The 26,461-nt window shown below is 40.4% G+C and overlaps 1 protein-coding gene and 1 long non-coding RNA gene across 3 annotated transcripts in view; one reads left to right on the forward strand and one right to left on the reverse strand.

Annotated features, from left to right (window-relative positions):
• LOC127661424 (uncharacterized) overlaps positions 1-26,461 on the forward strand; it is a 359,800-nt gene that overhangs the window by 67,897 nt on the left and 265,442 nt on the right. The window lies entirely within an intron of this gene.
• Positions 1,133-26,461, reverse strand: part of LOC127661406 (ATP-binding cassette sub-family C member 5-like) — a 45,252-nt gene continuing 19,923 nt past the window's right edge. For both annotated transcript variants that reach the window (XM_052152087.1, XM_052152086.1), the window contains exons 6-29: positions 23,793-24,026; positions 23,353-23,526; positions 23,117-23,264; positions 21,524-21,672; positions 21,331-21,438; positions 19,920-20,273; positions 18,893-18,964; positions 18,603-18,727; positions 18,158-18,230; positions 17,393-17,596; positions 17,067-17,210; positions 16,137-16,233; positions 15,838-16,022; positions 15,009-15,155; positions 14,741-14,870; positions 14,333-14,615; positions 13,788-13,974; positions 11,771-11,860; positions 11,429-11,618; positions 11,105-11,264; positions 6,491-6,569; positions 6,123-6,236; positions 5,667-5,831; positions 1,133-2,415 (exon numbers count right to left, since the gene is read on the reverse strand). In XM_052152087.1, coding sequence (XP_052008047.1) covers positions 2,314-2,415; positions 5,667-5,831; positions 6,123-6,236; positions 6,491-6,569; positions 11,105-11,264; positions 11,429-11,618; positions 11,771-11,860; positions 13,788-13,974; positions 14,333-14,615; positions 14,741-14,870; positions 15,009-15,155; positions 15,838-16,022; positions 16,137-16,233; positions 17,067-17,210; positions 17,393-17,596; positions 18,158-18,230; positions 18,603-18,727; positions 18,893-18,964; positions 19,920-20,273; positions 21,331-21,438; positions 21,524-21,672; positions 23,117-23,264; positions 23,353-23,526; positions 23,793-24,026 — 3,714 coding nt within the window. In that variant the 3' untranslated portion in view covers positions 1,133-2,313. The remainder of the gene's footprint in view (positions 2,416-5,666; positions 5,832-6,122; positions 6,237-6,490; positions 6,570-11,104; positions 11,265-11,428; positions 11,619-11,770; positions 11,861-13,787; positions 13,975-14,332; positions 14,616-14,740; positions 14,871-15,008; positions 15,156-15,837; positions 16,023-16,136; positions 16,234-17,066; positions 17,211-17,392; positions 17,597-18,157; positions 18,231-18,602; positions 18,728-18,892; positions 18,965-19,919; positions 20,274-21,330; positions 21,439-21,523; positions 21,673-23,116; positions 23,265-23,352; positions 23,527-23,792; positions 24,027-26,461) is intronic.

Raw genomic sequence — 26,461 nt, forward strand, 5'->3', positions numbered from 1 at the left:
ACACACATGTGCTCTCCTGAAAAACCTGTTAAAATGCCATTCTCCTGGAGAGATCTAGGTGTGCTAAACCGCTTTCTTTTAATCCCATAAACGATGTTCTCATTTACACGTTTCAGAATACTGCTTTCTGCAAAAAGCCTGGAATAAGCCAATTTCGTAAGTGCATGTAAACGTGGTCAGTGTTTACAGAATTTGAGAAAATTAACCTATGAATGACTTACTTATAGGTTTTTATGCATATTAAGCTGGGATAGAAGAAAGTGTTTTAAAAAGTTTCATAATAGTAGTTACCATAAAGGTAGTCCTTATGTTGCTGCAGCCTGGACATGATTCCAGTGACATGTTTCAATTAACTATCCCATTAAACATGGCATTTTCCAGTGGGGGCCTTGATTTTCCTTGTGCCCCCACATTGGATGGTGGAAGTACCAAGGGGACCCTCCTGGCCAGACAAAAAGACAACCTATTGTCCACACTATAGCAGTACAATTGTTTATAGTTAGTTTATGTTAGATTGTAGTGGATTTAATACAACTCAAAATTTTATTACTATATGTTGAAGTTAACATGAACCAAGATTAATATATGCTGTAAAAGTATTCTTCATTGTTAGTTTGTTAACTGATGTTGTGAACCAATGTTAACTAAAGGAACTTTATTGTGAAGCGTTACCAATTTGCCAATTTCATTATCCATGTAATTTCCTTATGTAATATGTAATATTTTAGAGTCAGGGTTTTCAACCAGGGGTCTGTTAGATATTAAAACATACAGAATTAAAAATAGAATGATTACATTTCTAACTATTTTAATGAACATGAAATAAATATCTGATACATTCAGTGTATTAGTATTAATGGTTTAATAAAAGTTGTTATAAAGTGTTACTGTGTCTGTAAAGGTTGAAAACCCATGTTTATGCAATATTCAGAAATGTAGATCCAACAAAGGTATGGGAGATATTTTAACAAATGGGAGTATACCATTATACAATTACCAGTGTATCTATATAATAGCACATTAAATAGTATCTTGCTTCAATGTGCACTTAAATGACACTCTACACTCTTTGGCATACTTGATTGTTCATTATTGACAATCCCCTCCAAGTATACCAGAAACACAGACAGAGTAAACCAAATATAACTTTATTGAGACAGTGGAGAGTGTGCTCTCTCCTCCTCTCATTCCACCCTTTTCAAAAGGCAATTAAGAAATCATGGTAAGGCTATGAATAGAAATGGAAATAACAAACAATTTTGCAGGGTTTGATGAGAGGGCTTTTTCTAAATTAAATTTCTCTTCATGCAGACCACAGATAAAAGTCGCAACCTGATACAGGAGTTCCATTCAATGTGATCTAGTTGCACCACTGCTGTGATAAACAATGTAGCACACAAAACAAAAAGGCCCATTCTAGGCAATTTGGTCCATTAAGATTATGCTTGACAAGCATGTCTTTTGGGAAAAATAAAAATGACAGGTGAACTCCTCTGCGAGCGCAAAAGTGCAAAAACAAGCCTAAATGAGATATGCATTCATAAGTAAAATTAAAAACAAAACAGACCACATTTGGTATAAGCAAATGTTAACAGTGGAAATAGGCCACTTAGCTAAATAAACATTTGAATCCTTGGTGTGCTGAACAAGGATACAATGAATAAGCAGCACTGTTTCTCTTTAAGAGTCCAACCTACACAGTGCTTTTACAGCATCCTGTGGACAACATCACCTGTGCCAAAGTTCAGGGTTCAAGTCACAAGACAACAGTTACACATGAACTGAAGACGGTCAAGTTGTCAAAAACTATTAAACAGTAATGAAATATGATACATCTGAAATGTATATTACATTCTGTACATAGACCAGCAGAATCAATATAAAAGGACTCTGCAACCACCTTGTAAATATATGTATATATATATATGTGTATATATATATATATATATATATATATATATATATATATATATATATATATATATATATTCCTATAAACAGAGATATATATACTCTGTAAAGCATACCAGTTTGCATGAATGGAACTACATGAAAACTGATTTCCCCCGCCATTATGTAAATATTATTATAGTATCAGTGTTTGTTGACCTTACCATTTAAGCTTACAAGTTGTACATCTTAACAGGCATGCCCCTAATGACAGCCCATGAGTTTCATGGAAATACAATAATCTCCCTCCCCAGGTCCCAACAGGTCTGAAGGAGGGAGTAACATTGAAGCAGCAGTGACTGGAATATTAATGGAGAATGTTCCCTTCAGTCCTCGGGAGTGAAACCTTGGCTCGGACATCCTTTAGCCTCTTACAGAAATTTTGTTCTCCACTGCTGCTAGCATTGCACAGAAGCGGGAGTTTTCATTGGCCAGAAGCTTGGACGGCTCATCGAATTCCACCACCTGGGTCAGAAAAAGGCTATGAGTCAGTGTAACACAGGGACCACAGAAAAGGACTTCCTCCATCAGATCTGCTCAAAGGAACCATGAAACATTGTGCATGTCAGCACAAACCAGTTTTTACTCTTATCAAGATTGGGATATCTTCCCATCATCACAAACTCACTCAAATGTTTCTGATTTTACATCAAAAGAAAGAGAGAGTGAATTTGGTTGGTTTGAGGTCTGAAGGTGGTATGGAGCATTTTTTTAAGATCTGTCAAGAGAGATTCTTTAACAGCAGTGCCTGCTTGATCATTTCATGGAATTCCACAATGAACAGGTACCCAACAAAAGCATATATTAAAATTCGGAGCCTCCAGAGCTGACAGTTTGATTAAATCTTTACAAGAACTGGATGGTCATTTGAGTAATGCGAGAGCTTGAAGACAAGTGTTTGAATCTGTTATAATTAAGAAATGCCTCTGTTGTGTGGTCTTAATGTAATCCAGAGCTAAAATGATAGCATTGGCCTCAAAAGCAACCAACATATGATCTCCAGACTTTCATCCATCTGTATATATAGGTGTATGATGGAAAAATCTCTAATGATAAATAGTTGTTGTTGCAGATATTCATCCAGATGGTTTTGGGATTTTTGGTTTCTTGTTAAATCCAGGATTATTTTTCAGGATTATTGAGGTTCCAGGAGGAATATTGCAATGTGTGGCTGTTCCAGTATAATTAAATCAGCTTTTAGGTTGACTAGATGAGGTTTAATTCATAATCCAGGAGGTCGAATACACCTTGGTTTACTCACATACAGACATGAATATCTGGGTGAAAAAATTGCAAGATAGGCTGGATTTTCTTTGTTAGTCTTCAACTTTTTTGTGTATTGAAGGGATAATTTGAGGCGTCTGTTCTCCAGATAAAGTTAATTGGCCTCTACATACATACTTAGGTGATGTTCTGAAGGTCCTACATGCAAAATGTATGCCTTGATGGTGAACTGTGTCCAAAAGCTGGATATATGATTTCTTGGCTGAACCATACACTATGCTTCCATAGTCCAAAGGTGATCTGATCAGCATTCTGTAAAGGTTTAGCAGAACTGAGCTTTCTGCTCCCCACTTCGTCTTTGCCAAAACCTTTAAAATATCCATGGCTTTAAAACATTTATCCCTTAAAATCTTTATATGAGGGATAAAAGACAATTAACTCTCCAAGGTTATTTCCAAGGAATTTGGTCTTCTTGACAACTTTGATGGGATCTCTATCCATAAATAACTCTAGGTCATGATGAAGAGAGCGTAATTGGCAAAAATGCATACAGACTGTTTTGGTCTTTGAAAACTTGAATCTGTTGGACACTGACCAAGCCTAGACTCTATTAATTACTAGCTGGATATTTCGTCCAATATAGATGAATTTGCTTCTATAACAAATACAAATGTCATCTATGTAAAGGCTGCAGTGAGATTTTACTCCAATGATTTTTGCAATGCTGTTTATTTTGATGCTAAAAAGGGTCACTGATGAAATGCTTCCTTGAGGAGCTTCTAACTTTGGTTTGTGTGAGCTAGAAACGTTGTTACCTACCCTGACTTTAAAATGTCTGTGTGATAAAAATTGGAGATAAACTTGGGTAAATGTCCTCTAAAACCAAATTGATGTGAATCTTTTAAAATACAATATATCCAAGTTGTATTGTAAGCTTTCTCAAAGTCAAAGAAGACAGCAACAGCATGTTCTTTTTTTGATAAATGCATCACAAACATAGCTTTCAAGGCTGATGAGGTCATCTATAGTACTTCTTCCTTTTCTAAATCCACCTTACTCATTACTTAGAAGATGTTGTGATTCCAGCATCCATACCAGACGCTCATTAACCATTCTCTCCATGGTTTTACATTAACAACTTCTCAAGGCAATAGGGCGGTAGTTGGTAGGATCATTATGATCCTTTCCTGCTTTTGGAATAGAATGTTCCATATTCCAGGAATATGGAACATCCCATATGGAGTTAACATTTTTTATTAAAAGCAAGGACAGGATAGTATGAGGTAAATTCTTAAAAAATTGATAGTGAATATTTTCCATCCAGTGGTAGTGTCAGGTGATCACTTCATGGCCCGCAACAGCTCTTCCATTGTGAAAAGTTGATTATAAGGTTCCATATTATTAGATGAAAAGTTAACCTTTTTCTCTTCTTCCCGAGCTTGATATGTTTGAAAAGCAGGAAGACAATTCTCAATAGATGAGTTCTTTTCAAAAGCTTCTGCTAGAATATTTGCAATTTCTTATTTAGTTGTTAACACTGAGCCTTGGTATTTAATGTGTTGAATTTGAGGTCCACTGTTCAGACCCTTTGTTCTTCGAATGAGTTTCCAGAACTTTTTCCACTGTATTTGATGTTAAACTGGATACAAATTGTCTCCAACTTTGTTTCTTTGCCTCATTTATCACTCTACGTGCTTTAGCTCTATTCATTTTGACTTTAATTCGATTTCCGGTTGATGGACTTCTGAATAATCATTAAACCATGGCAGCCATTTTATTTTTGTATTTGCTGATGTTTGTTCATCATCTCTACTCCCCACCCTATTTGGAGCCCAACAGGGGGAAGCACAGAGCTGCGGAAATCCTGCATATTATATAAACTCGAGCACAAAGAACAGGTGATGTTCCATCTACTCGATTGACCTTTAGCAAACGCCTTTTGGGGATACAAAAATGATAGCTGATGTTAACATCTCAAAGTATAACCAGGACATGTCTTGACCAGCCGATTGATTGGATCAGGCCTTTCCAATCTCCCATCTAGGTGAAGTTGGAGCCAAGCCAAAGCACAGTGTTGAAGTAGTGGAAGCTGCAGCAAACCACATTTCTCAGGAACCAGGATCTCTTCCTCCACCGACATAGGTCGCAACTCACAGCGAACAAGTTGCCCTCTTTTGTCGTAATTTACATGTAGCAGAGGTATGCAAGGATTTGACTTAACTAAGGGTCCTTATGGAGAAGTAGGCAGTGATGGTATATGAAAATGGAAATGCTTATGTTCAAAAGAGAAAAAAAATCTAGCAATAATTGTGACACAAGTATCGGGGGCTCAAGGGTTAATCACTCTTGCCCAAGGTGTTGATCCTAGCACTATGGAGGGAAGGAGCATGCTAATGTTCCTTTCTCGAGCTACCGCCACAAAAGGTAAGAATCAAGCCATACCAAGTTTCATCAAACGAAGTAATTAGACATGTGCATGTTAGAAATTTTACCTGGCCCTGATTGAGCACCATGATACGGTCACAGTTGAGCACCGTGTGCAGTCTGTGTGCAATAGTCAGAGTGGTGCAGTCCTGGAAAGCATTACGAATTGTCTCCTGAATTAAACAATCAGTCTCTGTGTCCATAGCCGCAGTGGCCTCATCCAGGATCAAGATCTAAAAATTGGGAGGAAACAAAATAGATGACCCAGGCTGCGTTTCTCAAAAGTATTGCGAGGTTAAGTTGGTTGTACTGACCATTAGCGCCAATGATTTCTAGGTTCTACTTAGGCTTACGAAGCTTTTGGGAAATGCAGCCCTGGTTAAATGGGACAAAGTCTGTTCTGCTTTATCTTCTAATTCCCACTGGCTCTCTCTCATGGACAAGATCAATGTCAGGCTTACAAAACAAGAGATGCTGTTGGTGTAGGTAGGAGGGATAACCAGAAAATCTCTGATAAAACTCACCTTGCACTGTCTCAGAAGAACTCTGGCCACACAGAGCAGCTGCCTCTCACCCACAGAGAAGTTCTCTCCATTTTCAACCACCTCGGACTCCAGCTTTAGAGGCAGCTGAGACACCTGACCAACAGAGGAAACACAAGACATTGAATTATAGAGATTCAAAGCTGTTGGAAGAACGACAGAGACAGTGATAAGATGGAGGGGAGAAAAACAATGAGTAAACTAAGACTAAATCAAAGTTATCATACTTGCCCTTAGGTGTGAGAGACAACATAAGAAGGTGATATGTAATAGAACTTGCAACCTGAAACTTTTTTGCCTGGAAATGCTATACATGGAATGTCGTTTTGACTTTTGGTGCATTCTCTTACACATTCTTTCATGTGTGTCCTCTCCAGGGCATCCCAGATTAGCTCTTCTGAATACTGGTTAAATGGATCCAGGTTGGATCTGTTTGAGGAGAACACAACAGAAATATTCCTCACTATACTGTATATGAAGAAAATATTTAAGTTACAAATAAATTCAGTACATTTATACAAAACACTCTGAGGATGCCCCCTCTGTAAATCGTCACCTTACCGTGGTAGAGGAGTGTGGGTGCCTCAATGAGCCCAGGAGCTATATTGTCTGGGGAATTGCCCCTGCTAGGGTCTTCCATGGCAAATTGGTCTTGGGTGAGTGGACAGACTAAGAGCGATTCAAAGGACTTTATGAGTTTCAACAACAAGGAACCAGAAACCGCACCCGGAATAGGGAAACTGGGGCCCCGCCCTGGAGCCAGGCCTGGGGAGGGAGCTCATTGGCGAGTGCACGGTGATCGTGCCTTCACCCATTGGGCCTGGCCGGGCACAGCCTTAAGGAGCAACATGGGACCCCCCAGCCACATTACTCATGGCAGAAGACTTAAGGGTCCGGTGCAGTGTAGATCGGGTGGCAGTCGACCGATCCTAGTTTACCAAAGCTGGCTCTTGGAATGTAATCTCACTGGTGGGAAAGGAGCCTTAGCTGGTGTGGGAGATAGTGAAGTACCGGCTATATATTGTCAGGCTTACCTCCACACACAGCTTGGGCTCTGGAACCAAACTTCTGGAGACAGACTGGACTGTTGCCCCAGGGGTGAGGCGTCAGGCAGATGTGGGCTTTCTTATAGCCCCATGGCTTGGCGCTTCTATGTTGGGGTTCACCCGGGTGAGCAAGTGGGTCGCCTCCATGAGGCTTCGTATTGGAGGTTGAACTGTGACTGTTGTTTGTGCTTATGCGCCAAACACCAGTTCAGAGTATCCTTCTTGGAGTCCTTGGGTGGGGTGTTGGAAAGCACTCCAGTTGGAGACTACATTGTTCTTCTGGGGGACGTCAAAGGACATGAGGGTGAACCAGAGTGGTGTTTTGATATTGGACTGGATAATACATTTTGTCAGTTCTCTGTCCATGCTGTTGACCTCAACTCGGGATATAGTTGTGCAGTGGAAAGAGCATATTGAGGACCTCCTGAACTCCACCAACGTGCCTTCTGGGGAGGAAGCAGAGTCAGAGGACTCTAAGGAGGACTTGCCCATCACAGTTGCTGAGGTCATTGAGGTAGTCAATAAACTCCTCTGTGGCAGGGCTCTGGGGGGTGGATGAGATTCGCCCAGAATATATGAAGGCTCTGGATGATGTTGGGCTGTCTTTGTTGACATGCCTTTTCAACATTGTGTGGAAGGGGGTACGGTACCCTTGGATTGGCAAACTGGGGTGGTGGTCCACATTTTTATGAAAGGGGACAGGAGGATGTGCTCCAACTTTAGGGGGATCACACTGCTCAGTCTTCCTGGGAAAGCCTATACTTGGGTGCTGGATAGAAGGGTTAAGCTGGTGGTTGAACCTCGGATTCAGGAGGAACAATGTGGATTCCGTCCTGGTCGTGGAACACTGGACCAACTTTTTACCCTCTCAAGAATACTGGAAGGATCATAGGAGTTTGCCAAACCAGTCTACATGTGTTTTGTGGACTTGGAAAAGGCATACGACCATGTCCCGAGAGGAATTCTGAGTGGGGTGCTTTGGAAGTATGGGGAATCAGGCTTGCTGCTAAGAGTCATACAGTCCCTTTATGACCAGAGCAAGAGTTTGGATTGCATTGCAGGCAGTAAGTCAAACTTGTTACCAGTGAATTTTGGACACAGGATTGCACTTTGTCACTGCCTCTGTTCATAATTGTTATGGACAGAACTTCTAGGCACAGCCAAGGGGTGGAGGGGGTCCAATTTGGTGACCTCAGAATTGCATCCCTGCATTTTGCAGACGATGTTGTCCTGTTGGCTTCATCGGGGAGTGCCCTCTAGTGTTTATTGGGACGGTTTGCAGCTGATTTTGAAGCGGCAGGAATGAGGATCAGCACCTCCAATCCTAGTCCATGGTCCTCATCCCAAAAAAGGTTAGAGTAACCTCTTCATGTTGGAGATGATTGGCTGCCCCAGGTGGAGAAGTTTAAGTATCTTGGGATCAACAGATGGATCAGTGCAGCATCAGCAGTTATGCAGGCATTGTACCGGTCAGTCGTGGTGAAGAGATAGCTGGTAAATATCGATTTACCAGTCGATCTACGAGGGATAAAGAGGAGACAGAGATGCCAGTGAGAGAGAGACACTCATGCCTGTCTGTTGGTTTTCACTTCCTTCTTGGTAGGGAAGGCAGAGTCTGCACAGTGGTGCTGAAACCTGGGATAGGGGAAGACATGCCATCTGAAAAGCCCTCGCCGCTGGGGAAGGTTTGCGACAATGAGGAGGTTTAATACGGTGGTACTGGAGTGGTTCGCTCAAAGGCAGGAGCCTGTTGCCATCTGCCAGGAGATGAAGGAGCTGCTGCTGTCCACCAGGGGGCAAGTGAGCTCGCTGCCATCCACCAGGAAGCGGAGGAGCCGCTGCCAGTCGCCAGAGGGCAGAGATGCCACTACCGTCCGCCAGGGGGCGGAGGAGCTCGCTACCCTATGCCACAAGGCGAGGTCCAGTGCCATCACCCAGCATTGTGGAGGACCACTGCCCAAATGGCAGAGGACTGAATTGCAGCTTGGTTAGGGACCGGAGTGTTTTTTTCTTTCTCTCTCTCTTTCTTTGTCCCTCCCCTCGTCTCTCCCAGAGTCCAAAGAGGTGGGGAAGGAGGTTTTCCCAGCCTGTATCGGGTGGTAGAGGAGTGTGAATAGGTGGAGGGCTTGGCTGGGCCGTGAGGATGCGTGCCCGGCAGTGAATCAGCTCAATCAGCTGGGAGAGAGGAGCCGGGGACACCAGTGAGAGAGAGAGAGAGAGACGTGCCTGTGTGTGTGTCATTATATTTCAGTTCAGTTTTTTATGTCAAATTAAAGTTCTGTTGATTGTTCTTGCTTTCTCCTTGGTAGGGAAGGCAGTGTCTGCCACTTTAAAAAAGTAATTAATTACTAACTACTAATTACATCTTCTACAGTGTTAGATTACTGTACTAATTACTCTGTCTGAAAAGTAATTGCATTACTTATTACTAAATTACATTCTAAAACCCTTATCAACCGTGACCAGATGAAAAATTGTTCTTTTAATTCTTTAAAATAAATCTTTAAAATCAAATAAATTATTTATGAAATGGCCAAAGAATTTAAGGGTGCTGCATTTAATTACAAAACTTACATTTTCCTTAAGACATTACTATTGTTTTATATAGAATTGTTCTATAGTTTATACAGTATTGAACACAATTACATCAGATATATAATTAAGAGTAATCCCATACTTTACTTTTTTCAATAAAAAGTAATTACAGAAATTAATTACTTAGTAATGCATTACACCCAATGCTGTTGGGTAGTGACCGAAAGGATGAGATCGCAGATACAAGTGTCAGAAATGAGTTTCCTTCATAGGGTGTCTGGCCTCAGCCTTAGAGATAGGGTAAGGAGCTCAGACATTCGGGTAGGGCTCAAAGATAAGCCCCTGCTCCTCCGTATCGAAAGGAGCCAGTTAAGGTGGTTCAGACATCTTTCTAGGATGCTCCCCGGACACCTTCCTGTGGAGGTATACCAGGCATGTCCATCCAGGAGGAGACACCGGGAGACCCATGACAAGCTGAAGAGATTATATCTCTAGGTTGGCCTGGGAACGCCTCAGTATTCTCCCTCAGACTGCTGCCCCGTGACCCGGATAAGTGGAAGAAAATGGATGGATGGATGGATGCATTAAGGCCCTTTCACATAACTCCTATCATTGTAACACAATGATTTATAATTCAATTCTATGGCACGAAGCATCTACCAACCTACCGCTGCATTGCGTCCAGGTCAAGCATTAAAATTGAAACTCAGAAAATTTTGAACTTTGATCCCATACACATCTGAATTTTAAAGCACAGCCAATGATTACTGGATAATTCAATTAATGTTCAACAGTGATGGCCCACTTTTTCAGCTGCCTTGGTATCGGAAATATTTTTCCCATCAATACATTCCATAGTGATTTCATAAAATTATTCATAATAGAGTTCTAAGCTATGAGCACTAAGCAGCCAGCTCTGAGATGAATCACAACATTACAATTTTTGATTGAGTAACAAAGCATTTGAGAAATGATACAAGACATTTTTAAGTAGGGAATGAACTACAATCCCATTAAGCATTACAAAGGATTTCATCAAATTAAAAACAAGGGAATAGTATAACAACAGAAGCATTTACTTAAGGAATAATTGATGACGGACCATTGAATTACTGAAAATTAATGCAGAGGGAGAGCAAGAGCGCAGTGATATGAAACCGTGGTGCGGTCAAGACCTGGAAATTCTTCATATCCATGCGTTTACTTCAAGACTTTTTCTTGTTCTTAGCTTAAACGAGATACCTTATTTGTATAAAGTGAAAGTGGCACATGATGTTCCTGTTGACAGGTGCGTTGGAGCCTTAACAGAAGGCATGTGAAAGAGCCTTAAGGAATACAGTTGAAATAAACCTTAAGCCCTAAGTCCAAGGAGAGCCTGCCTACCTGACTGTACCACTGAAAAGCACTGGCTCCTGAGGAATGATTGACAGTTTGCTGCGCAAATCTGCAAGGCCAATGTCACAGATGTTGACACCATCAATCTTAATGGAGCCACCACAAGGTTCAACCAGCCGGTAGAGAACCACTCCCAAAGACGACTTTCCTGAGGACAGATTTTATGTCAACTTAATTTACCATATTTCCCATTTCATTTTCTTTCACAAAGCAATTTTTCAAGATAGGCCCAATTCATATACTAATTCTAAAAGTTGAATACTTAATGGATCTTTTTATTGTTCAGAAAAGACATGAGGAGAAGAGACTGACCTGAGCCTGTTCGTCCCACAATCCCAATCTTCTCTTTTGGTCGAATGGTGCAGGAAACTTTCTTTAGTATTAGGGGAAGGTTGTCTCTGTACCTCATCTCTGTTCCATCAAACACAATCTCACCCTCCTGGGGCCAGTCAGATGGAGGAGCCTTGTTTTTCACCCTGGCAGGGGCCTCCAGTGACATAGACTACGATAAAGGGAGAAAGGGGGTATTTTGACAAAGCAAAGGTTAAAATGTATCCTCTCTAAATTCTGAATTATTTGTGTAACAGATGTCAAAAAATACGTTTTCAAAGTTAACTTGGAACTTTCAGTCACAAACTGATAAGGGACAAGTACCTTGATGTACTGATGGATCCGCTCTACTGAGGTGAAACGAGCTTCAGTCTCAGAGGCCAAACGAACAGTAAACTGAAATAATCCAGTGAGCTGTAAGAGGTGAAAGAGATGCTAAGTAAGGTACAATCTGCTTCCTTTAGGAAATGCTTTAACTTCATGTTGTGTGATCTAATGTTTATTGACAGTCACCCTATCCAAACTCTTTTTAGAAAAAATAATTTGTTTCCTACACTTCAATAAGATCTAGATTTGTTTCGATTGCTTGGACTGAAAGATCAATTCTCCCTTCCCCCACAAGTCCCAAATTGTATCATTTGGCTCTGAATGGCAGCATATTGCCATCATCAATGGGATCACCACTGTAAGTAGTAGCGGCAGCAGCTGTTTACCACTGTAGCTAGGTAATGATGACTCGTACCAAAAATGAAAAGTATTGTTTCTTTTGCTAATTTTTTTTTGTCCTTTAGAGCTTTTTGAAAGAACTAAGGCCACATCCACACAAATGCTTCATTTGAAAATGCAATGAGCCTCTTTCATGAAACTTTCATAAATATATTAGTAAATTCAGAGTAATTTGTGCATAAAATTGACCTTCCCGAAAACTTTCTGCCAGATTCACAAACTCCCCAGGGGGCGTGTGCAAATTCATTCACAATTATTATAATCCATGCCCATGAAAACACCAGACTTGCTAGTAAATGCAGTTAACATCTATAAGGAACAGTAATGAAATAGTTTTTATGAATGAAGTTCATTTACAACATAACTTTTTTATTTAACAAGCACAACAGCGCCTCAAGGTAACTGAGGACTTACCGTCATGACATGTTTTTGCTGTCATATGAGACTCTTGTGTGAATGAAACTGTTAAAGAAGTCACATGAGTTTGACATGAGTGTAAAAATGTTCAGTTCAAGCAGTGAGGAGGATGTCCACCACCATTAACATTTTTTGGTTCAGTTCACAGCACATCACCAGCATCATTTACAAAACTTCTCAGTTAAATCATGATGGTAACAGTGATGTACTTGCAACAGGAAGAATCTTCAGAGAAATTAATAGAATGCCTGAAGATCTTTGACTGATGTAAGATATTACAGATTTGCAAGCTATATGACAGTGTGCTGGCTTTTCTTCATCTTTTTTTTCATAATTTATGTAGTTTGTTTTATGTTAAATTCACTTATTTAATTATTAGTACATTTTTTAATTACTTTATGAAATTTGAGTACTTCTCACATTTTATTTCACTATCAAAATGTAGTCATCATGACAGTTTGCCTGAAAGAACACAACACGTTTTGATGATTTATGCACAATTTGCACGTGATCGGGAGCAAGTGTACATTTTGTTAGTTCCAACGTATGTTTTGAAAATACGAAAACTTTCATGAATCCAAGAATTTACATCAGAATGGCTTAAAACCATTTACACAAAATTTAGTTCTGCTTGTGTTTCATGAATGAGGCCCATTGATTTAGCAAAATTTATGCCTAATCGACACTGAAACTGTTACTTTCTAAAATGATCTCAAGAATCACATACTTTGGAAAACAATGCAGTTTATAAACAAAAGCAGATTAGTGTGGATGTGGCCAAAAAAAGGAGCACAGAATGCTATTTTCGCTTGTCTGCTGTGTATGCATTGCAAAAATATGAGAAAAATGCAAGCTATGAGCCCAAGAAAATTTCTGTGTAGACAAGCAGCATTGTGAAATGCATTTGCCGCACTACCTGCATTGCATCAGTCCTGCTTTTCTCTAATAATAGCAGACAACCGAGTCCACGTCAACCTTACCTTAGCCCGCATTTTTTAACTTTCAAACCAACCAAACTCTGAAGTCAAATGAATTCAAGTCCAGACCCAAAACTCTAGTGGGAAAATGGTCTTAAGCTGACAAAAACAAGATTATTGAGGACTAAAAGAGAAAAAAAAAAACTGACACAAAATGTTAATGCCTAACTGTAAGCAGTACATATACTGTACATCAAAAACATTACACAACTTCCCCTCACCTGCACAGCATAGGAAATGGCCAGGCCTGCGTAGGCAGGAGAAATCTGGCCATGCATGAGGACAATCATCAAAGCTGTGATGCTAATGAGAGCCACGCTGATCACATCCAGACGCACAGCTAGCCAGCGCATGGCACAGCTAAACAGATAAAAGGGAGCCTGGTTCTGATCCAGCAGCTCCTGATACCTTTGGGAACAGAAATTTACTTTTACATTTATGCATTTGGCAGATGCTTTTGTCCAAAGCGACTTACAGAGCCCTTATTACAGGGAAAATCCCCCCGGAGCAACCTGGAGTTAAGTGCCTTGCTCAAGAACACAATGGTTGTGGCTGTGGGGATCGAACCAGCGACCTTCTGATTAACAGTTATGTGCTTTAGCCCACTATGCCACCACCACTCCAGACACAGACACAGACAAAGTCTATCAACCAAGCTCACAAGAGGCCCTGGGTAAGGGAACACCTCAAGTAGTACCAATCTTATTGTATAGAAACACACAATAAAGTAAGGAGTAAATAAGTAATGTGATCTTCCAGCATTCACCTGTTCAGGAATTCGTCCTCTTTGCCATATGCATGCACCGTTGTTAGGCCCTGAATGCTGGAGGCAATGTGGGACAGGAAAGGCGACTGTGTGACGTTATCAAATCGCTTGAGTTCCCGAATAAAGACCCGAGAAACCACATGCAGTGCAGTAAAGAGCAGCACCAGTGGCCCCACTGCCACCAGGAACCAAGGGAACACGCTGCCAATCACACCCAGGCAAAATAGCACCAGAATCACGTTCTGAATGAACATTTCGGCCTGGAAAGGCAAACGTGTGTCCACTGCAAAGACAAAGAGGGGAGAGTTTAGAAGTGTAGAAGACAAAGGTCTGATTATCTAATAATAAAATATAAACATCGGTTTGTCTGAATATGACATGCATTCGAAAACCTAAGTCTGATCCTACCTTCATCCATGTCTTTGGAGAACCTGTTGAGTATGCGTGCTGTGGGCGTTGTGTCAAAAAATTTCATGGGACTACGAAGAATCTTCTGGAAAAGTTCGTCATGAAGTCTTGAGGAGGCACGGAGAGTACACTAATAACAAAACAAAAAAAAGATACACAGGTCACCACTGAGACACCCCTCCTTCTGACATGGCAAGTCTAAGCTACAGATCCAGCTGTAGGCATAGATCATGACTCGGACCTTTGTACAAGGCTAAACAAATCTCACCTTGACAAACACAATGCCTCGCAGTAGTTTGAGAAGGAGCATGATACCCATAGACATAGTGTAGACAGCAGCATAATGTTGCATCTGTGGGTTATCTCGCATACTTTCACTCAATACTGAACTGTTCCCCACCTGCACTGTGGTGTTCTGTTGAGCAAGAAATCATAGGACACACATTTAAATGCACAAACAAAACACACTCTTTAAAAGAATCTTGTATTAAAGAAATTGAATTAAGAATGGTACTCATTAAAGGAATATTCCGGGTTCAATACAAGTCAAGCTCAATCAACAGCATTTGAATTCAACTCATTCCTCATTTTCTTAAAAAAGATTCAAATAAATTAGAGGTCACAGTGAGGCAATTGCAATGGAAGTGAATGGGGCCAATTTTTGTCTTAAAGTTTAAATTAATAATACCTTGATACAAAAGTGCATCAGTGTATTTAATTAATTTTGTGAGTGAAAAAGTATAATAATTTGTATAATAGTCATTTTTGATGTGCCAAAAGATACACTAACACCAACATCTCCAGAAAGAAAAGACACAACCCAGCGGTAAAGGTCAAACCCCATGAAATATTTTAACACTTTTACTCTCCTCTAATGCTTGAATAAGCTCTCATTTACCCAAACATTCACAACAGTATAAAGTAGTGTCCAAAAACATTTTAGCACATTTGGCAACTAATCTATAGATTTAAAAAGGGGTACACTTTATGGTGCTTTGTGACACTATGTACAGTGAACAGAAGTAATTTTTTCATAAGTGAATGCAAGGGAAGGGAATCTACCCTTCTTTTATTCCTAACTGCCCATATTTTCTTACCCCACTGCCCTGTTTGATCCAGTAGCTAAGCCACCAGTTGCTGAAGGCTGTGCTGCCCACATTGAGAACAAAAAGGGCTAGGATGAGGAAGAAGACGGGCAGCCCTCCTAAAGCCTGGATGTACACTTTATACACCGCCCAGGGCACTGAGCCCTTCCCTCGCTCTTCCACCTGTATCAGCTGACCTGAAGCAAAGAAGTAAATCAGTAGTTCAAACACAAGGCAAAGAATGACAAAATATTGAGGAGATCAAGCAGGTCATACATTGTACAGTATGATTTACAATGTGTTTAACATACCTTCATTTTGGCTGGCTGATTTTTCTTTTTTGACAGATCCTGCCTTCTTGGTCTCTAAAGGTTTCTTCAAGGAACTCCCAGAGATCTTATTCGGAACCTAAGAGGACAAAACAACAGAATTTGAAAAACTGTCAGGTTTTCAGGTTCCCTATGATAGTCTTACTAAATTTTCTATTTCATCTTTCAGAGATGAAAAATATGAACTCATCAACAGGGATGAAATGTTTTACAGTTAAAGTATGACAACAGTTGGGTGGCTGCTGGCACACTAGCCTACAGTCCATGCTCTAACGTTCTAGCTCACAAAACTGGAAAACACTTTCTGAGGTTAATAAGTCCTAATCTGATTGCCTGGTTTGATGGAACTTCCGCGGGTAGAAGCCCACGGGACTTTTCATCAGTCTGCCTGGAAACAGAGTCATGTTCACAAGGTTCCGTGTTGATAGAAAGAGCCATTTGAAGACAAAATAATCACCAGATTGCCCCAAGTTTGCCAGGTTGGTGACATCCAATTTTTGAAAGATATTCAGAGTTTCGTTTGAGGCATGTAGCAGAAAGAGGAAATCCACGAGCAGAGCAGCATAGTCTGCCTAGTTCGCTGTAATGAGGTTTTCTGTGCTAGACTCTACACATTTTCTGCAACTTTCACCATGTGTTTTCTGTGCAATCATTCGTGGAGATTGCCATGAAATTATATAAAAGATTTCTTTCCCCATGTCGGTCTTTTGTTATGGAATCATATATCTCAGATAACTCCACCCCATACTGTTAATAATGGCAAAACCGACTGTGATCAATCACTTTACATGTCAGTTAGAGGGCTTTATCTGTCCAAGTGGGTGGTACTTGGCCAATCTCAGCTGCTATACGGTCCAGACATTTGCAGTTTCAGCCAAAGGTCTGGCTACGCAAGACAAATGACACACTAACCTCAATGAATGGTGTTTCTCCAAGTTGAAGGTTGTTAAAAATGGCAGCGTAGTCTCCATTCATATTCATCAGGTCCTCATGGCTGCCTTGTTCTGTGATGCTGCCATCACGCATGAAGATCACGTCATCACAGTCCACCAGATACTTATAATAATTAAGCACAAATATAGTACATTACCATAAGCTCTGATCACAAACAACTGCTATCGTTATCTTTATACAGGATTGTAAGCTTGTTTGATATGTCATGTGATTAGGATTTAGTACACACTATTCAACAAGATTCACAGTGTTTGTCAAAAGATGAAACTGTAACTGGCCTATACCTGAAGCTGGTGAGTGATGAAGATGATGGTCTTGCCACGCAGCTGCTTCCTTATGGCGTTGTTGAAGATGTGATTTCCGACATGAGCATCCAGAGCACTTAGAGGGTCATCGAGAATGTAAATGTCCCTGTTGCTGTATAAAGCTCGAGCCAGGCTTATCCGCTGGCGCTGCCCACCACTGAGGTTGGCACCACGTTCTCCAATCTAACAGAGGGTGCCATATTTTTAATTACACACCATGTACTGTATAAAAGCTCGGCTCCAGTTATAAATTCCATTTAAACTGTGACAAACATTTGTGTAAATTCCGATATATCAAGCTTAAAATAATGTTTCATGTACACAAATGCAGTTTAAATTGAGACTTCTATGAGTAACTCAAATCTAAGGGGCTATTCACACAGGACTTGAATGCGTTAAAAAAGCTAGACAGAGTAAAATGGACCACTGTTGCTAAAATAATATTTAATAATAATAAAGTATCCCTCTATATGTTTTTTAATATGTAAATATGCTATTCCCGCCCCCAAATTTTATGATTCTCTAAAATGGACATTGATCCAATGCGCTGTCAACACTGAAAAAATTATTTCATTAAAAATGCTCTCATGATGCGAGTCGTTGGAAGAACAGCCAAGACGTCCATGTAGCGCATGTTTACATAGCCCGCCCCAAATATTAAAAATAGCACAGCAATAGTGCAAGAACGTTTCCTGTGTGAACGTCCCCTTATTAAGTATCTCTGTTGATTATAGTGTCAATTACCTCAGTCAGATCAGCATTAGGGAGGATGGCCAGATCTGGTCTCAGGCAGCAAGCACTCAAAACAGCTTGATACCTTCCAGAGACAAATGATATAAAAGACATCAGATCAAAAATATTCTGTGTAACTCTTTTTAGTTCAATGGCATTCCTTTGACATTTCAAATACTTCAGAGTATATTTCTTTAGGAAAAGCTTAGAAGCTATTCAATGTCAAATGTGCAAAGCGCTCAAGGTTTTCTGTTCTCATGTCATCTATGCAGAGTCATAGCACTGTATTCACAAAAATCTGCCAGCAGGCCCTTTTCACACACTTAGCCCTTTAGTCCCCTTCACACTGACTCTCAAACAGTACTCATAAAATGTATTTAATTCATCCATTTCACAGACACAATAAAGTACTGACACGCTCCAATATAACACTTTTTAAGCCTTATTTGGTACTCACCTCTCTTCCTCCATTTCCTTGCCGAACAGGATATTGTCACGGAAGGATGCATTAAGAATCCAGGCCTGTTGAGCCACGTATGCAAAATCTCCATTAACAGCGACGGTTCCCTCTAAAAGAGTCATCTGTGATACATGCACAATAGTCTTTAAAGAGGATCTTTAAAGTGGAAGTTAAAAATATACTGTCTCTAATGGATTTTGTCTCCATTGTAGACACACAACAGCTGCTCTTTTTTACACACACCTTTATTAACAAGGTCACTTCAATTCTCTTCAATAAAAGCTTACCTGGCCAAGAATGGCAGAGGTGAGAGATGTTTTGCCACTTCCCACACTGCCACAGACACCAACCAGCTTCCCCTAAAGAGTAAAGCACAGGAATTATTATTAATTATTCCTTTTAACATTTATCTAATCACTAATCACTGGAATCTTGATTATGATTGGTCAATTGTGCCATTCTGTGTATTTTTGTATAATGACCACTAAACTCAACAATTGGCCATTGTTCCAAGCAAAAACTTTCTACACAGCTGTGCTAGTTTCATATCTCTTGTTCACTCCGCAGTTTTTTCTTCTTTCATAAAAGACTAGTTTTAACTCAAATTACTATTTCATGTTCAACGTCTCAGTTGCGTATGTAACCTTGGTTCCTAAGACATTGTTAACGTTGTAAGTTCTTGAGGTATGAGCGATGCGCTCCCTTGTTCTCTGAGGAAATGGTGTTTGTGCACCTGTTTTTATAGCAGACAGTTTCGACCAAAACTGGCAAGGGCTCAAACACCATAGCCAATATTAGAATATTGGCATTATTGTAGAGAGGTTTCAACTAGGTCATGTAAGAATTTAATATTTATATGTTTTTAAATATTGTGTAGCGTTATGCCGAATCACGATTCATTCGATTTTTTGCATGAAACGGCAGATTAGTAAACGATGCATTGAGAAAACTAGTGAATCATTACACCCCTAGTAATTAGCCATGTAAAACGTGGGATAATATACAGTCAGACCAACACAAGATCCTACTTTTATTTTGCGATTAACTGCTGACAGTAAACATTATCCCTTAATGATGTATTAGTTCATGTTAGTTGCAGTAAGGAATAGGATTAAACTGTAGGTAGAATATTCTTTGAAAGTATTTTTAATCCACAGCACTAATAGATATCTGAAGGTAGAGTTTGGTAGAGTATTGCATGTTCAAGTTCAATGCTAAGTTGATAAAATCCTATAATTGCTATAAAACAAATTTGGAATCTTTAAAGCCAACTGATTTTTGTCTAGCAAAATAATCATTCAGAAAGGCAAAGACCTTTTGTATAGTGAGATTGATGCAGTGGAGAGTTCTTTGCAGCCGTTGGCTGATGGTTGGAACTTGAAGGGTTTGATCGTCTGGGCTGGAGGCCATGTCTCCAGACACATCATTCAACAGTTGACCATGCTGTTCCTCCTCCAATATCCCGTGATGTCTTGGAGCATCATGTTGTCGGCACTTCTTGCGTCCCCCTTTCAGGCCCAGGCCAACGTAAGGCGTACCGCGGGGCGAGGGCTGTGCACTGTGACCCCCCGTTTCCCAAGCCAGACTGGCACCAATCATCTCTATGGCAACAGAAGAATTCCGTGGAAGTTCACGGATCTTCTTTACTTCGGCCATCAGGAGTACACTCTAATTGGAGGAAAATGGTGAAAAAGAAAACATGCTAAAGTAATTAATCTCGCAAGAAGAGCAACAGAAATTAAGCAATTTTTTTAGAGGTGATAAATATAACAGAGTATATAGAGTGTGTCTGTCCTTCCTGTTAATATCAAATTATTTCATTTGACTCATAATATTGTTTCATTTTAAGCCCTTTTACATGACTCATGTCAACATTCCCCAAGGCAATGCATTGAACGCAGCCAATTATTACTGGACAATTCGGTGCTGCAAAAATCAAAACTAGATGAAAGAGAGACTGATACTTTTCGTATCGAAATACTTCAAGTTGTTCAAGAGCATTCCTGCACAGTAACATTTCATGAACCCATGTTCAAATAGCCTTTTTTTCCTCTCTGTGATGTATCAAAGCAGTCGGAAGGATTTTTTTCTGTTCTAAGCTACCGTGCATATACAGGTTACCTCTTTTATTTGCTTTTACTATTTTCACTGGTGTGCAGCATGAACAATTCCCATTGTTTTGCTATATAGCAACCTCGAAATAACCATCTTCTGTGATGTTATCTGCCATGCTGTGTGTGTGGTCGTTATATTGATGCATGGTGCTTGTGCTTAGAGTTATGATGAAGCCCCGATGTGAGTCATGTGAAAGAGCCTGTATGTGAGCATGTTCTCATCTAAAGATAATCATCATCTGCCACTGAAGTGAGAAACCGATAAGTCTTCACTGGCATGTGAAGACACTTTAATCTGCATGATTATGTGTAAGTTGGTGGTGAGCGGTGAGAACGGTAACAGGAACTTCTCTATGTGGCACTACTCTGAAAAGAATATCCCTTTTTCATCTTATTGGGCAATTTCGCCATGATCTTCCATCTTGGCCAAAGCAAACACACCTCAACAATATCACCTGCTTCAATGCTTGGATTTAAGGATCCTATGAGGACATCTTTGAAAATACAGACTACCAGATAAGATAGGAAATAAAAACAAAAACAAGTATTTACAGGACAGGAGTAGAACTAAATACTTGAAGAGAGAAGCAGGAATGAAACAGAGAGCTCACCTTGAACCTATCTATGGCAACAGATGCCTCAGAGAGAGACTTGACAGAAAATGGGGTGACCTTCAGGGCAAAGGTCATGGCATTGAAAACAGTCACAACCGTGAACGCCTGAGGACAAAAAAAAGAATCAATGTATGAGTGCATTTATACTCTAGTAATGACTACACTACAAAACCAAGCAATGAAACACTACCTGTGCAGCAGTAAGGTCATAACCCAGCAACATATGGGTGGAGAATGTCGCCACACTAGCGATCACCACGATGATGGGGGCAACGCCAACTGTTATGCTCTGAAAATATCCTGTTCGCTCCAGGATCTGATGCTCCTCGTCTCTTATTCCTGTGAGACCAAACACAATGATTTACAAACATGCAGTTGCAAGGAGAAGTATATGAACCCATTGGAATTACCTGCATTTATGTATAAATTTGTCTTAAAATCTGGTTTGACCGTAATCTAAATTATAACACTGAAAAAACATCAGATTTAACTAATAACACAGAAATTATTGTATTGTTCTTGTACATATTGTATGCATCATTCAAACATTCACAGTGTAGTCTGGAAAAAGTATGTGAAACCCCAGGCTAATGACATCAACAAAAGCTAATAAGAGTCTGGAGTTGGAAAACCTGACATCCAATTAATTAAATTAGATTGGAGGTGTGGGTTAGAGCTATTTTGACATTTATCATTTTGAGATTGCTATTCACAAGGAGCATCTGCTGATGTGGACCGTGCCTAACTAACTGTCAGAAGACCTACGATCAAGAATTCTTGAAAAGGGTTACAAATGTATCTCGAAGAGCTCAGATATTAATCTGTCCACAGTTTGACAAAGGGTCTATAAATGGAGACAAATTATTACTGTGGCTACTCTCCTTATAAGTGACCGTCCAGCCAAGATAACCCAAAGGGCACGCCGCAGAATGCTCAATGAGGTAAAAAGAACCCTAGAGTGTCAGCATGAAGGAATCAGAACACGCAGCACTACATATGGCGTAAAAAGGGCACTGCATACCAACATGAAAACATCATCCCAACGGTGAAGTACGGTGGAGGGAGCACCATGATTTGGTGCTGCTTTACTGCTTTGGGGCCTAGAACACTTACCATCATCGAGGGAATAATTAATTCCCAAGTTTATCAAGATATCCTACTGAATAATGTCAGGGTGGCTCTGTGCCAGCTGAAGGTCAGTAGAAGTTTGGTGATGCAGCAGGACAATGTCACTGAACACTGAAGTACATCCACTACAGAATGGCTTAAAAAAAGAACAGAATATTCACCTTTTGGAGTGGCCCAGTAAGAGCCCAGACTTTAACCCAATAGAGATGCTGTGGAATGACCTCAAGAGAGCCGTTTACACCTGAAATCCTAAGGAAATGGCTGAGTTGAAGCAGTTATGTTAGGAAGAATGGTTCAAAATTCCTTCTAAAAATTGTGCAGGTCTAATTCACTACCGGAAACGCTTGAATGACATTATTACTGTCAAAGGAGGATCGACCACTTCCTCACCGAATCCAAGGGTCCACCTACTTTTTCCACAGCACTGTGAATGTTTAATGTGATGTGTTCAATAAAGACATTAAATATTATGATTGTTTGTGTTGCTAGCTTAAACATATTGTGTTTGTCTATATTTGTGTCTGATGAAGATGAGATCACATTTTATGATCAATTAATGCATAAAACAAGCCAATTCCAAAGGGTTCACATACATTTTCTTACCACTGAATTCATAATCAAATGAGCAAACACCAAACATGAACCAAGAACTTACTTCGCACAGCTTGTGAGAAGGCCTTAACCCAGGCGTACATCTTAACGAACTTGATGTAGTTCAGTATCTCATTCATCTTTTGAACACGCTGGTCAGTCACGGCCACTCCTTTCCTCCTGAAGTAAGCCGTCAGCCTGGAACTAAACATCTACCAACACAGGAAAAGAAGTGCTGTTACAAGGGAAATTTCCATCAGCAAGCCGAAATGTAGCACAATCATGAACAGAGAAGCTCACCATAGTAGGGTAGAAGAGGATGAATACGGCAGAGCCTAGCAGAGAGGTTGGCCCCAATACAAACAAGTTGTATGCCATTCCTAGTACGACCACCAGGGGGCCTCCTGCCAACAGGCTGCCGACAGCAGCAGCTTCAAACATGCGCTGCCCATCGCTCGAACACATATTGATCAGCTAACAGGGCCAAGAGAAAAAAAACTTGAAAACCATGTACACTGGCAAGAGAGTGCAGTATATACTGTTGTGATATTTACATACTACCATAAATGGGTCCAAAAATATCTGAGGATATCACCTTCCTTCACTCTTCATCTCTTCACCATTCAACACCCCCTAGGATATCTGCTCCTAACTTTCCTGAATGTTTTTTAATCCATTTCATTAATTCAAATTAACCTCTCCACCTCTCAATGTCCATCAACCCTGTCCACCCATCGTACCTCTCCCATGCTTTTCTCTCGTAGACTGCGCAGCCGCAGTATCTTGTGGAATGCCATCGTCAGGATGGCTCCACGCAGGCGGGTGCCGGTGCGGTAGTTGAGTGCCCAGGTGAGGGCAAGGGACCAGGAGCGAATCATCTCGGTGGCCAATAGACCCAGCACCAGCAGCAGGCCGTAGGGTAGGTCTGGTTCACTCATCTGCGTATACTCCAGTAACCGCCACACCACAAACGCCTGGGGAGAGGGAGGACGAGCAAGGGGGCAACAGGACACAGCAGGCGTGACTGAGGATACAAACATACCCGAGCACCACCACGGCGATACATATTAACTTAAATTAACATAAACAACACTTTCAGGGCCACTGTAACCTTCCTTGTCATTAACATCTGACATTATTACAGCCTTTGGCACAAAAAAGGTGGAGGATGCAGATAACTGTTCTACGTGTGTGACATCATCATAGTGCACAATTTCTACTCATTGAAGACAGTGAGGGAGCAGCAACTTCTACTTTGAGAGAATGTCAGCCTGTGTTCTAAAAGTTTACCTTAAGTGGCCCTTTTCTCTAGCCTTTGGATAGAACAAGAGAGACAATGAAACAGTATCGACAGTACCAATTTTTGGGACAAATGAGAGATTTACTTTGCTTGCAATATGAGTTTTGGACATAATGCCCCTTGTTTGTGGATTCAAAGACATTTTACCTACAGTCACATCAGGTTGGGGTACAGGATGGAGACGTACTTTTGTTTTAACACCTGAAAATTAATATCAATTAAATCAATAATTAGAAGCAGAGAGTGCGGATGCACAACAAAATACACAGAAAACTAGAACACTTTAAAAGGTCACACAAGCAGATAAACACACACACACACACACACACACACACACACACACACACACACACACACACACACACGCACACACACACACACCCACACACACCCTTCTGAAATATAATGTACATATGCAGTCAAAGATATGCACACATAAACTGGGAACACGGGCAAACCCATGTGGACAGCTACTACTTTTTATTAAGGAAACCTTGAATATTGAACCTTGAAAAAGTTGAATAAACATTCAGCAATTATACATTTACAAAGAAGTTTGAGAAAGAAAAACATAGATCAGGGACAATACAAAAAGCACACTGTTTCATCAAAAGATGATTTCAGATATAATGTCAATGGAAAATAAAATCACATCTAGTCTTTAAGAGTCCGTTTGTGAGTTGCCATCACTTAAATGCTGTCCCATTTATTTTTAATGAAGTTAGTGGGGCAGCGATCTTTCCCTGAATGATGCACATCTTACAAGACCCATTTACAAAACATAGTAATGGTCATGCTCTGTTGCCCAAAAAGTTGTCCATAAAAAAGGTAAAAAATCCAGCAACATATTGGAAGCAAGAAGTATGGGTCTAAAAATCGCCTGTAAACCCATCAATCTCTCAAACTTGAGTTTTTCAGTCCAAAATAAGAAACCCCAGCAATATAAAAACCCCAAGTCCATTTTCCATTGTGCACAGGAGCTGGTTTTGAATGGGGCAGATATCTGACGTTGTCTGATCAATAGTCCATTGGCACAAACTCAAACATGCTGGCTACATTCATCATCAAATATACATTAGATCACCCAACCCCTTGAGACATTTTCGCCAGATCATTTCAAAGCATATTGGATTTGAATAAGATGGAGTATTAACAGAGATCAAACAAGGGGAAACAAAAAGAAAGAGAAAGAGAGAGGGGGAGAGATAGAGAGGGGCAGCAAACAGCATTAACTCTTGATCCAGCCCTGCATAAGAAACATGCCCTTACCTCCCAGGATTCCTCATCGGCTCAGTCTGCCGTGTGCTCGTCCCGCAGGTTAAATGGACACCCTGTGGATTCTAAAGAATAGCCTCTGTCACATGTCACACACATGGGGATCCAGCGACCTCTGACCCTTAACTCCAATCTGACCCAAACTAACAACCCTGCAGCCACCCACCACCCAAGACACCCACCTTCTTTAACAAATCACCCCTGACCTCAGTCATCAGAGCAAGGACAGGTATCTCTTCAAGGAGATGTTCTACAGGGAACTGCTAAATATGTAAAGACAACAGGTGAAAAATGTCAGTTGATGAATCTTAAACAGATTTAAGTGTTTTTGATAAGCCCGATTTTCTCCAAAGGTTAAAGGAGACAGAGCCTTGCTGTGTCGCCATGGTGGGACAGTGACAGAAGCTCTCCTTGAAGAAAATGTTAGCCTATTCTCCTGATCTAAGGAGATATCTCTTTTAACTATGCTTGTGCTACATGGAATTACCCCTAAATCTATGTTGAACCCAAAACTATAATTTCATATTGGGCAATAAAACATATTCCAGATTACCAGGTAACTAAACTATTCAGGACTCAAAGGAAGTCTATACTTTCTTAACTGTTTGTCTAATTAACAGCACATGGTACCTGAAAGGCAATGGTCAAACAGAAACTGTTTTTCCTCAAACAGGTGTAATGAAGTCATTTTTGGATTCGCATCAGAGTTTATGGAATTTAAGCAATTTATCACAGCTTTCTTAAAATTACAAAGCATTTAGGATTGATAAAATATGGCCTGAACTAAAAGACTTTCTTTAGGGTGATGTGTGCCATCTCTTCACCATTAGCGGC

The sequence above is a fragment of the Xyrauchen texanus genome, chromosome 21 (genome assembly GCF_025860055.1).
Source record: "Xyrauchen texanus isolate HMW12.3.18 chromosome 21, RBS_HiC_50CHRs, whole genome shotgun sequence".
Taxonomy (NCBI): Eukaryota; Metazoa; Chordata; class Actinopteri; order Cypriniformes; family Catostomidae; genus Xyrauchen; species Xyrauchen texanus.